At 40.9% G+C, this 13,019-nt stretch overlaps 1 protein-coding gene across 1 annotated transcript in view; it reads right to left on the reverse strand.

The window, feature by feature from the left end:
* The window catches only part of Bms1 (BMS1 ribosome biogenesis factor), a 33,384-nt gene extending 24,939 nt beyond the window's left edge, over window positions 1-8,445 (reverse strand). Inside the window, exons 1-8 of the mRNA XM_051203529.1 lie at window positions 8,371-8,445; window positions 7,460-7,669; window positions 6,350-6,540; window positions 5,234-5,313; window positions 2,783-2,971; window positions 2,268-2,410; window positions 977-1,098; window positions 492-685 (exon numbers count right to left, since the gene is read on the reverse strand). Coding sequence (XP_051059486.1) covers window positions 492-685; window positions 977-1,098; window positions 2,268-2,410; window positions 2,783-2,971; window positions 5,234-5,313; window positions 6,350-6,540; window positions 7,460-7,635 — 1,095 coding nt within the window. The 5' untranslated portion in view covers window positions 7,636-7,669; window positions 8,371-8,445. The remainder of the gene's footprint in view (window positions 1-491; window positions 686-976; window positions 1,099-2,267; window positions 2,411-2,782; window positions 2,972-5,233; window positions 5,314-6,349; window positions 6,541-7,459; window positions 7,670-8,370) is intronic.
* Between the last annotated feature and the right edge of the window lie 4,574 nt (window positions 8,446-13,019).

The following is a 13,019-nucleotide window of genomic DNA, read 5'->3' on the forward strand; positions in this document are numbered from 1 at the left end:
ACACACACCTGGCTCTAACCGAGGGAAGAAGGAAGCTCAACAGGGAAAAGAGGGAGGGCAAACCACACAGGGTTTTTAATAAGACCTCAAGAAATCATTATTTTATATTTACATAAATTATATAATACATGCAAGTACATGTGTACATATTTTACACACCACACACACATACACACACTCCAGCCAGGCTATGTAGAGAGATCCTGTTCCCCCAAAAAAGTGAAGATAAAACAAAATAAAAGCTTTTTAGACCTAGAAAACACTGCAGTTTTCTAGAAGGAAGATGAGCAGGGCAGTGGTACTAACAACTGGGGACTTCAAATCTGAAGATAGCATTTTGACTTTCTGCTTATTACAACGACAAACATTCTTTATGATCAATTCTTTTCATCATAACTTGGATTAAAAGAAAAAAGCGTTAAAAACTAAGAGAGGAACACAATATCTGACAGAGATTTGTAAAGAATAATTAAGAAGCAACCCCTTCTTACCATTGCCTGAAAGCCATGACTACCACCGAGGTCAACATAGACAGCATCTTTGTCATACAGCACACCCCCGACTCCAGAGAGAGGTGCATAGACTAGCTTCTCCTTCTCATTCAAACAGCGCTTCTTTTGCTGTTCTGGAAGAGCACAGGGATCTGGGAGAAAACTGACATCGCTGACGACAAAATCTCCTACGCCTGGAACACAGAACACAGGAAGTGAAGCATTCACTAAACAAGTGTCAACTGCTGGAAAAAACATTCCCGCCTCGCAAGGCTTGAGGCATGACACAGAAAGGCAGTTGACCTTGCTAGCTAGACAGTAAGTGACTGCAGCCACTCAACATTTTGGCAGATGACACATAACTAACTGGGTTATTTCTAAAACCTCCAGAACATGGCTCTGCCATGTAATTTTTCAATGTTGCAGAGGAACAAAAACATCCCAAGAGGTCGACAAATACAGTTTGCTCTACAGTAAGAGAATACCTGGCATGTGAATCTGACTGTTATTTTTCAGGTAGGCTCCGCGTAAATAACCATAAAGAGACACCTTCCGGTCACACTTGATGTTTGTGCGGATGTCCTCAGGGTTTGTCAGATCTTCCATCCTAGGAAAATAAAATATAATCACATGGCAGGAAGGAATGTAAAAAGTACTTCTACTGCTCATCATGTGTTGACCACTCTTGTCCATGGGCCTGGAGCACTGCTCAATGGTTCAATGCTGCCCAGCACATGGCGTTTGGAGCTCAATCTCAGGCACCACAAGAAGACCTGCTCCTTAAGCACATCATTTATAAAACTACAAAAATAACAGAAATAAGGAAGCATGATCCAGAGGGCACTGAGAAAAACCATGACTGCCTCCAACTGGCTCCAGAGGATAGTGCATTCCACAAGAAGGGAAATGATATCCTTATTGGGTCAGGGAAGGGGACAGAACACATTTAGTGAAGATTAACCTCCTGGCCGAGGTTCTTTGGTTTAGCCTAGATTCCTCTAAGGGAGGTATTATAGGCTGAGAAAACAAAACATAAGTAAAACAGAAGAGTTGAGTGACTGGTGCTCTAGGCACTAGGATTATCATCACTGATGCCTCAAAATTTCCCATTTTCCTGTTATCCAGTTCGTTTGGTTTTATTGTTGTTTGTTTTTGGTTTTTCGAGACAAGAGTCTCTCTGTGTGTAGCTCTGGCTGTCCTGAATCCACTCTGTAGATCAGGCTGGCCTCAAACTCAGAACTTAAGACATCCACCTGCCTCTGCCCCTGAGTGCTGAGATTAAAGGTATGTCACCACCACTTGGCTTTTACTTGAAAAGAAAAGAGAGAGAGAAAGAGAGAGAGAGAGAGAGAGAGAGAGAGAGAGAGAGAGAGAGAGAAAGGAAAAGCTAGGTGGTGATGGTGCACACCTTTAATGCCAGCACTCCAAGGCAGATGTAGGTGGAGTTCATGGCCAGTTCATGGAACAGAGCAAGTTCCAGGACAGACCGAGCTAAACAGAAACCCTGTCTCAAACAAACAAACAAACAAACAAACAAGAAAAAGAAAACAAAACACTGGGAATCAGCCAAAGGCTTTGTGCAAGCCCTCTATGCACTGAGCTATATCTCCTGCCCTTAGCTTCACTGTAAATATTTTATAATTATTCACCCTAAAAAGCAAAGCATCTCCCAGTGAGTACACACAACAGGCACTATCACTGATCGTTCTCAAACCTAAAACAGTTGAAAAGAAATACACAGACCAGGAGGAAAAGACTCTCACACTTATATTCTACCTGTCTGCCAGGATGTAAGGATGCGAAGTCTGCCATGTGAGAGGCCTAAATTTCATAACTGTAATAAATCGGCCCAGGTTATGAATCTCTTGATTCTGATACTCTCCATGTACCATTCCAGAAAGGTAGAACAGCTTAGCACCCTAAACATTAAAAAGAAAAAAATAAAAGAGAGTGTCAATTAAACACCTGGCTACCTCCGTCAGGACTTGTCATGTGAGGGTCTCACAATGCAAACTGCTCTCAGTTCAATACTGTGGATCCTGAGCTGGGAAAGGACTTTGTGACCAATGGGCCACAGCAGTACGAGGAGGAACGCAGGCCCCGAACCAGCAAAAATGTCTAAGCACTGCCTTAAACCATGGCATGACCAATGGAGGCTACACTGTCTCATGTGTGTGTTCGGAAGCAAATGAGACACACCAAGAGACCTGTATGAGGCCCAAGTGGAGGAAACGGGCCAAGGACTACAAACACCTGCATTCAGGAAAACCCTCAGTAATTGTTCTTCCTACCGGGTAGACTTCAGTCCAGAACCTATGCTTTAACCGCTTCTTTGTCTTCTTGAGTTGCTTATTATGCTTGAAGGAGTCCAGATGGGTGAGAACTCCCATAATTTTAGGAAAGCCATGTACTTGACAGATGTTTAGAAACTCAAATGTCTCCATTTCAAACCCAAAGCTGGCATCTATAAGCATAAGCACCTAAAAACAGAACACAATTTCTCACAGAAGGCATGAAAATACTCCACCCAGACCAAGAGTCAGCAAGTTATGGCCCATGGGTCAAATCAAGACATACACTTGTTTGCTGAAATATTCAAAAGAATGCCACACACATTATCTTCATTAATATTCATGCTCTCAAAACTACAAAATCATTAGTATTTTAGTCATTTTAATAACATAAGGCTTGGAAAGCTCAAATTGTACTAAGAATAATATTTTATTAATAAGCCCCAAATTAAAAAATATTTATCTTTAATATCAGTATAGTTTGATGGGACTACAGAGAGTGATGGCTCAACAGTTAGAGCATTGGTTCTTGCAGAGGACCCAGGTTCAATTCCCAGCACCACGTCGCAGCTCAAAACCATCTATAACTTCTGGGGATCAGACACTCTCTTCTCACCTTCACAGGCACCAAGCATGCACATGGAACACAGACTCACACGCAAGCAAATCATTCATATACATAAAATAAATCTTTGAAAAAAAAAACATAATCAGGACAGACTGATAACTTTTAACTTTGGAGTCTTTCTGGTCCAAAATAGAAAAATCTGTAGCTGTTTGGCATCTAGTTAAATTAAATACACAGACAGACAGACAATCCAGGATATCTGTCATCCTGTCATTCTAGGTTCAAAGACAGCTAAAAAAAAAAAAAAAAAAAAAAAAAAAAAAAATAAGTAATGTCCACCACCAGTTGTTCCCAAACTCAATTCATGTTCCATGTTTCTCTTGTACCTAGTACTATACAGATTATCCACGGATAAACCCTGACTGCTTCACCCTACCATAATGATGAAGAATGTAATTTTATGAAATGTACAAACTGCTTGGGGTGAGGGTTGGGGGGAGAGTCAACAAGTGTCTTACCCAGCTGTGATCCCCACAGGCCACAACAATGACGACCTGCCAGTCAAGTTATGTTCACCACTCAAATGACCATTATGGTAGTAACCAACTGCTTTCTGATTGAATTTGAGGCCTGTTCCACAGAACTCATGCCTAGCATTGTAAACCTAGTCAAAAGCCTGTGGCTGGGGAGGTCATAGGCTCTAAAGGAGTCTACTACTGGTGTTTTCTTAAAAGGACATGTTTCTACATATTTATGTTTAGCTAGGTATGGTATTGCACACTTTTAATCCCAGCACCTGGGAGACAGAGACAGGCAGATCTCTGAGTTTCAGGCTAGACTGGTTTACACAGTGAGTTCTAGGCTAGCACATAGGACTCATAATGAGACCCTGTATCAAAAATCAAAAACAAAACAAATCCAGAGGTTCTTTTTGCAATGTGTAGCAGTTAATACAAATTTTCACTGATGGTCAAAGTGCTAAGAATAATGACTGTAGAGTGGCCCTAAATAGGACATTGACCCCACTGTATCACCCTCTCCACAACTCAGCAATACTGCAGAAGTCAGGGTGAAATGAATGTTAAAAGTCAGAAGATGGAGAAGAACTCACTCTATCTGTGATTACCCGGACAAGACTGAGTCTATCACCATTCCCTCATGCATGGGGTTCCACCCCACACTGAGGCTCCATGCAGTTAATGGATTCTGGGAGGGGCACAGGCGATAAATTGCCAGTGTTCCAATAAATAACCAAACTCACATGAGCTTCCATAATTAAACACAGTAAGTCAAATAAATCACTAACTAGCTAAATATAAAGATATCAGCCAAGCACTCAGAACACAGAGGCAGGTGGATCTCTGAGTCTAAGGCCAACTTGGTGTACAAAGCAAGTTTCAGGTCAGCCAGAAATACACAGAGTACATAGGGAAATCTTCAAAAAAAAAAAAAAAAAAAAAAAAAAAAAAAAAAGAGAGACAAATGGGAGTCTCAATTTCATCATATGTAAAGTATACGTAATACCTGAATGAGAACATGAGCTAAAGTTAGAGAAATCTACTAGTATAGTGCCTAAGGAAAGTTCAAGAAATGGCAGGCATTGTGAAAGTAAGCATGAGTATACATGCATGTATTGATATAAGCATGCCATGTATAATCAAATATTAATTTTGTTCATTATTCTCTCAACCCTATAGTTTTATCTAGGTTTTATAATGTGTTCCTCATGCACATTCATTTTTCTGATACTAACAGTATCATAATTTCAACCACTTCTACTCTACCTTTCCTTAATAAACACAGTGTTTCCCTGCAAATGAGATAAACAACCTATCCCACCTCATACTCTCCATCATGATCCCAGGTCACCTTCAATCACTTACCAGATCTGCTACTTTAGCTAGATCAATCATTACATTGATGTCACAGCCACATTCAATAATGGTAAGTCTGCGCTTTTTACCTATAAGAACAGAAATGAAATTTTTATCTTTTAAAAAGCTTGAAAAAGCTCTATCATCAACTATATAATGATTGTGTTTTTAACTGCACTCAGTAAAATATCACACACCTCTATAGGAATGTGATAGTTCATTTTTATAGCCAAAACTATCAAACTAGTATCAATTCCATCCTGGTTTCCTTGCATTGGTCTCTCCTTAATTTTAAAATACACCAAATGCACCCAGATATATAAAAGTATTAAAAAATGTATAATCCTAGATGGGGTTTATAATGACCATGATCCTGCTGAGCCACAGGTCACTCTCTATCTCCATCTCAATTTGGCTAAAACATCATCAAACCTAATACAACAGGATATTCGTGGGATAGCCATATGTTTACTACTATATATAGAAATATCCCCAAACTTAATAAACCAAAATGTTCATGGAACAGTAACTTGCCCAGTTAAAATATAATGATTAAGGATATCCCAAAAATAAGCAATGTCCTATTCCATTACTACTGTAACAGGGCACTTGGGTTTCTACCATTACCATTTGAGGAACTGACTTTATTTTCCCTCACTTAAGCACAGAAATCCTAATCCCAGCACTCGGGAGCCAGAAACAGGTGTCTCTCTGGGAGTTCAAGGTCAGCCTGGTCTATTTAGCAAGTTCCAGGGGAACCAGAGCTACACGGAGACCCTGCTTCAAAAACAGAAACAAACAGAAAGCACATAAGTTCTCATAAGAGTAGCTTCGAGAAGAAAAGCAGGTGTGCATGGGCGCTAACTGATTGTAAAATGAATGTGCTCACGAGGGGACCAGTGCTAAGCCATTTCAAGAAGCACACTTGGCAAAGTTAACCAGTCAGACTAAGCTGGTATACATCAACACTGTTATGTCTAAGAAGTTACAGGCACTCAGTAAAAGCAAGTACGTGGTAATGTGATGTAACCGTATTGGTATTATATTTTCAGTTTGAGCAAACGAAACTCAGGTATGTTATCTCCTTCAGGCAACAATTCTTAGCCTGAAGGCAGCACTCCTTACCTGACACAATTGTCACAGGGCCTCTGATCTCAGTCAACTTTTGTCTGGTAAAATTCCGAATGAGGCACCGTATCAAAGTGCTCTTTCCAACTTTTGGAGGCCCCATCACCACTACCACTATTGGTGGGGGTTCTAGCGGGGTTCGGTCAACCACTGGAATGTGATGCTTTTTTGTCTTTAAATCCTGAGTCCTGTTTAAAAAAAAAAAAAAGTTTACTTCCAGAACACAAAAGACCTTAACATATTAAAGTTAGATTTTATACAGAAGAGATAATACAAGAATACAATTAACTTTAATTTAACTGGTTAACTTCTAACCACCAAAATCTATTCTTTAGTAAAGATAAAACAGATGACTAAAAAATAAAGCTAATAATCAGAGTGGTTTGACATTAAGAGAATAAAAGACAAAGATGAAGATAGTATATGAAACAAGTAAAGGCATAAATTATATGAGATAAAGTAAATGTTCTATCAATCAACGGGCTATTTAATTTCTGCCTTGGACCTGTTTTCTTATCCACAGAATTGGGATAAGAATAACTCCTAACCTCTTAATGCTGTTGAAAGAATTTAATTCAGACTGGGCAGTGGTGGCACACACCTTTATTCCCAGCACTTGGGAGACAGAGGCAGGTGAATCTCTGTGAGTTTGGGGGTCAGCCTGAACTACATAGTGGGTTCCAAGAGAGTCAGGACTACATGGAGAAGCCCAATTTTGAAAATGCAAAACAAACAAAAAAACTTAATTCAGTAATGTTTAACGGAAACTGCTGGATATATAAATGTCTCCCTAAATATGGCTATTTTAGCACTTTACATTAAATGAAGAATATAGGGGCACCACCATGCATATTGCCATAGATATTTAAAATTTGCACAATTTTTCTGTGAACTGATATAAATTGGAGGGGGAAAAAAAACAAAGGGCAGATGTTGGAGGCAAAGTCCTTCTTTGGCTGGAGTTCTAAAATGTTAGGAAAAGTACTAGGGTGTGCCTAGGTCCTGAATTAGACTCACAAAACCAACTGCCATCAGAGAGAGGCTCCTACCACTTAATGAGATGGAAGAGCCACCAACCCCCCCCCCCCCCCCCCGCGCTAATCACACCTGTGAAAGGACCGAGCCATCCGCACAGCAGACTGAACTGCAAAAGCTTTAGGATTTCTCTTCCGGGCATCCTCTTCATCTCCAAGCTGTAGATCCTGCAGGTATCGTTTCTTCTTCTTCTCAGCTTTAGGCCCACTGTGCTTCTTTCTGTGTTTCTTGTGATCCTTGGCTTCCATGATGGCTATTTATCAACTGTGAATAAGTCTTAACCTATATGGAACAGGGTGGCATGGTGGTGGGAAAATATTATAATCAGGGCAACACGGGGCGGGGGGAGCAGTAAATTTCATTTGTTTATGAAGTAATGATATCGTTGTTCTCTGTATAGAGGTAGAAGCTGCTTAACCATCTTCAAATTCATTTCCTCCTTATGCCATAAAGTAGAAGAGTTACCGGCACCAATATTATCCTTTTTATTATGTTTTATGTATCTTAAACTATCCTCAGTGTTCATTTTTGTAATGACAGAAATATACCTATCGATGGCTCTCAATACGGTAGCCATCAACTAACTACACGTGGTTAAGAGAATTTCAAACGCACCTTGGGAAACTGAAAAACAACCTCAAATTTTAATTAATTTTAAACGGGAACAGCCATATATGGCAAGTGCCTACTACCGGACAACTCAAGCCTGGCCATTCACTGAACTAAGTGGCTTTCTAATTTAAATGAAAACGAACATAAAACTTTAAAACATCGCAACAGTGCTGGACAAACCCGTCTCGCAGCAAGCGGAGGAAGCACATTTTTCTCCCCTGGCGTGCTCTCCTCTTTTTGCTCGGAAAAGCTCACCCAAAAGAGCAGGGTAAGACCTAGGTCACTAGCTGGAAGGATCCCTCCCCACGTCTCCTCAGGGTCGGGCGCCGCCCGCACTCCCCGGAGCACAGATCTGCGGTTGGGAAACTTGCCTTCCAGCCCAGACGCGCGGCTGGGGATCAGCCTGTCGGCGGCCTGAGGACCGATCTCGCCGGGAACCAGACTGCGCGTTCGCAGAGTCGTCCAAACCCACAGCCACAACTGCTCCAGCCGGCAAGCACGACACCGGAAGCGGAAATTGTCCTTCTCACACACCTACCGGAGGGAAACAAATGAAAGAGAACAAGAGATCCGCGGACGGACGGCTTTCAGGGGAAAGCCGGAAGTAAGTTCTTGATTGGCTGAGGGTGGGTGCAGGCGCGCTTGTAAGGTTTCGCACTAGCTCCGCTCTCGAACAAGATTATAGGGTAAACTTCGCTCGCTCCTGCCCCTGACAGTCTAGAATCTGCGTCCTCAGCCAGAGCAGCCCAGCTGCAGGACTCCCGCAGAGGAGAGCTGCGCACGCTGACTCCACGCCAGGGGTCCAGGCGGCTCTGTAGCCTGCGCTGAGAAAGCCAGAGGGCCCTTGACTCACTGCCAGTCCCCACCTGAGAGCTCAGAACCCCACTGCCCAGGGCTAGTCCAACAGGCTACAGCTCAGTTCTAAATGTCAGCACTTAGTATGCTTAGATTCTTCAGCTCTTTAGTGCCCTCTCTTGCCAAGACTGACCAGGGACAAACCGTGTTTCTCCATGCTCCTGGACAGGGCTTTTTCTCAAGAAAACAACGCCTTTTACCGTTTTCTTGGTGCTCAGCCTTGTATTCCCAGGGCATCTTCCCGTCCCACCTGAAGAAAAGTCCATGAACCCCCACCCCCCCCCCCAGTCCCTATACTATAACTATGCCGGACCCTAAACGCAGCCCTTATCTCGAGAAGAATGAGAAATATTGCGCTATTGGTTATTGCGCCAAATATGAGTGGCTGTGACCCGGGAATATTGATTTAGGTTCCTAACAAATAAAAGGTCCATACAAAACACAGCTCTCACCTCAAAGGCAACAAGAGCTTATTGTTCAATTGAATAGTAGTGATAATGGGTTGCCTCAAACTACCATGTTTTGTACCTTTCCGTAGCATATTAACACAAAACATCCTTAAAGGTTTATATGAAAACTATGAAACAAAATCAAAGGTTTAGCAATTTACAGTCTGTAAGATTTGCACTCTCCCGGATCTTTTGACCACTATCACCCAACAATGCCCTGATTTCAGCAGGAAGTAGTTATAGGAAAGATTCTCTTGAGTTCCAGACCAGCCTGGTGTATAGAGCAAGTTCAGGACAGCCAAGGCTACATAAAGAAATCCTGTCTCGAAAAAACAAAAACCAAACCAACAAACAAAAAGAGCAAACTAACTAATCAAACAAACAAACAAAAAACCCTCTGGACACTTTATCTTTGCATTTTGCAAATCCTTTTAAAAGTCAATGTGCACTAAAAATTATAACTTACCCATATTTTTTTTCCAGGACTTTTTATCATGAGTGGGCTTTGAATTTTGTCAAACACTTTTTTTTTTGGTATCAATTGAGACAATGATGTTATGTCTGTGTTTGGGACAATTTATATGAGGTATTACATTACTAATTTGTGCATAAAGAGCTGTCTCAGCATCTCCCAAATAAAACCAAGTTGTTCGTAGGGAATGATCTGGTTTGGGGGAGGGGGTTGTATAACTTTTGGTGATTTAATAGTTGTATACAATGTACTCTGATTATGTATACCACCCATGATCTTCTGTTGTCCCCCTGCCTCTCCTACTGAATCCTTTCTTCACAACTTCTCCTCCTTTTACACTTTTTGTGCAGGACTTACAAAGGTGGTCAGTTTCCACGCACTTATCCTTGCTCTTTGGTCCATAGTATTCTTTTCCTTATTTTCTATAGGAATAGCTGCTGACTATATGATTAAATCAGTGGAGGAAGTCCATCCCAGGCTGGCAGCCAAACTTGGCAGTTTCTCCTTGTGTTCTTTGGAGACATGAAGAGTGAAACACAGACAGGGTTGTGGATTCTTGCTCTAGAGAGCCACTCAGGTAATGCAATGTGCAGCAGAGTCAAGACTCTCTGCAAGCGGCATTGAGAGACTGCTGCATGAAGGAAGAAAAGCTGGATCATGGTGAAGACTCCAAAATACTGGGCATGTCAAAGCAACAAGACATCTGCCAAGGAGAACTGTACACAGGAAATGCAGCCAGCCCAAGAGAGAGATATAATGTTGAAAGCAACAAAGCAAGAATGGAAAAGTGATCCAAATCCTTTCAAACTGAAGTCCCAGGTACTGGGCACACAGAGCTATGGGATCTGGGATTTGCCCTACTTGTTTTGGGTTTGCTTTGGTCTAGTATTTCCTCACTATGCCCCCATTTCTCACTTCTGCAAGGGAATGTACATTCGGTGTCATCATGGGTTGGAAGTATGTGATTTGGTTTGTTTTGTTTTTAATCTATAGGGTGGTCACACATAAGAGATTACCTTAAGTCTCAAAAGAAACTTTGACTATTTGAATAGTGTAGCTGTTAAAGACTATGGGGTCTTTGAAATTAGACAGAACACATTTTGTAACATCACGAGACAGTCAAATGCCTGTAGGATCCAGGAGCCAAATGTGCTAGCCTAAATGGCAAATTCCCCATAGGTTCATGTATTTGAACACTTGGTCCACGGTTGGTGGTTCAGTTAGGGTATTCCAGGCACAGAAAATGAAACACCATGTTCTCTCATATGTGAGCCATAGCTTCAAATTGTCTCTTATATCTAATTTGAAGTGCATTTTGTGGTGATATATTTGTTTATGATTTAATAAAGCTACTAAAGATCAGAGAAGCAAAGCCACATCCCATTAGCTCTACCTCTACAAGAAATGGCTATCTTGTCCTCAGAGTACCTGGAAAATAAATCTCCAAGACTGACTACTGAATGTCCTGCTGCTATCTTACATACCTCTCTAGAGCTGGAATTAAAGGGATCCCAAGTGCTGAGATCTCCTTCATGTGAGTGGTTTCTCTTTTAGACTGATTCACTCTCATGTAACCCTGGTTGGCCCTGAACTCAAAGAGATCCATCTGCCTTTGTCTCCTGAGTCCTGGCATTAAAGGTGTGTGCCACCACTGCCCAGCTTCTATAGATAACTAGTGTGGCTGGTGGAATTAAACGTGTTTAATCACCATTGTCTGGCTCTATGGCTATGGCTAGCTTTGCAATTTGATCTCCAGTGGCTTTACTAAATCATAAACAATATATCACCACAACACATGAAAGCCAGGAATCTACTAATAGGCCATAGTAGGATTAGGTCCTTACTGTACAGGGGTGGGGGGAGTTCATAGATGTATTAGTTAATACATGTATAACAGTTGTAGTACTTAATTTTCTATTGTTATGCTGAAATTCCATGACCAGAGACAACTTAAAAAGATTTTATTCCAGGAGACTAGGATCCATAATAACCAGGAAATCATGTTGGTAGGAACAGTGGTTAAGAGATAACACCCCCTGCACCCAGGAAACAAAGACCAAGAAGAGGGCACTGTAGTCTTTCTCTGTCCTGCCAGCCAGTTCCCAAATAATGACACAGACTTATTAATTATGAAAACTCAGCCAATGGCTAAGGATTCTCCCTAACTAGGTCTTATAATTTAAATAAATTTAATTATATTAATCTACATTCTGTCACATGGTGTTACCTCTCTTTCATCTTTAACCTCCTGGTTCCTCTCCATTTTTCTTTCCAAAGTCCTCTCTATCCCCAGAAGTCCCGCCTGGCCTCTTCTTACCTACCTATTGGCCATTCTGCTCTTTATTAAACCAATTGGAAGATGCCTTGACAAAGAAACATCTTCACAGGGTAAACAAATATTCTGCATTTTTTGTCTACATAAAAAGGAACATGTTTAACTCTAACACACCAAAACTATACAGTAAGAAAGATTATTAGGTAAGAATTACGTTTGCAATATCTAATCCATTTTATTTGGCAAATTGGGAGAAATTACTTCTTTATCTATCCTATCTTTGTGAGTCCAAAGTTTTATACCTAAATCACTTTCTATTATAAATTGTATTACTATCATAAAAATATCTTTTTACACCAAAAATCATCCTTTTAGATAAACAACTTAAGGTTTTATGTTTCTAAACCTTATGCACTTTACACCTCTTTTTAAAGTTTCTTTTATGAATTTGGTAACAATGAAACTGTAATTATATAGTCTTCAACCCTATCACTGACCTAAGAAGGATAAACTATTATCTGAGTAAACTGGAAGTGCAGAGCAAACAACTTCCCAAACTAAGAAACTGCAGAGAAACTGGCTGCAACACTGGGGCATCCACCTTCAGCCTACAGACCTAGAATATCTGACAAACTTTTTGTGGAGCAGTAATTTTGAAGGACTTCCCTACCTTGTCTTGGCAAAGTTTGGCAGTTGCTTTCTTTTGTGTCCAATTTGGACAGCATACTGTCAGCAGTTGAGGCAAGGGCAGTTTCTTTGCCAAGTAGATAACCTTGCCACAAATGAAAGCAAACACCATATAAAGCCTATCATTCTCTTTTGAAGTAAATTGGTGCTGCCAGAAGCAGACAAGTCTCACTTTCATGAAAAGCCTAATGCTATTAGAACTTCTTAAATGCCATATTCTTTAGGTCTCTGAAGTGTTTGAAGACTATCTATCTATCCACCCATATATATGTATATGTATTC

The sequence above is a fragment of the Phodopus roborovskii genome, unplaced genomic scaffold, assembly GCF_943737965.1.
Source record: "Phodopus roborovskii unplaced genomic scaffold, PHOROB, whole genome shotgun sequence".
Classification (NCBI taxonomy): Eukaryota; Metazoa; Chordata; class Mammalia; order Rodentia; family Cricetidae; genus Phodopus; species Phodopus roborovskii.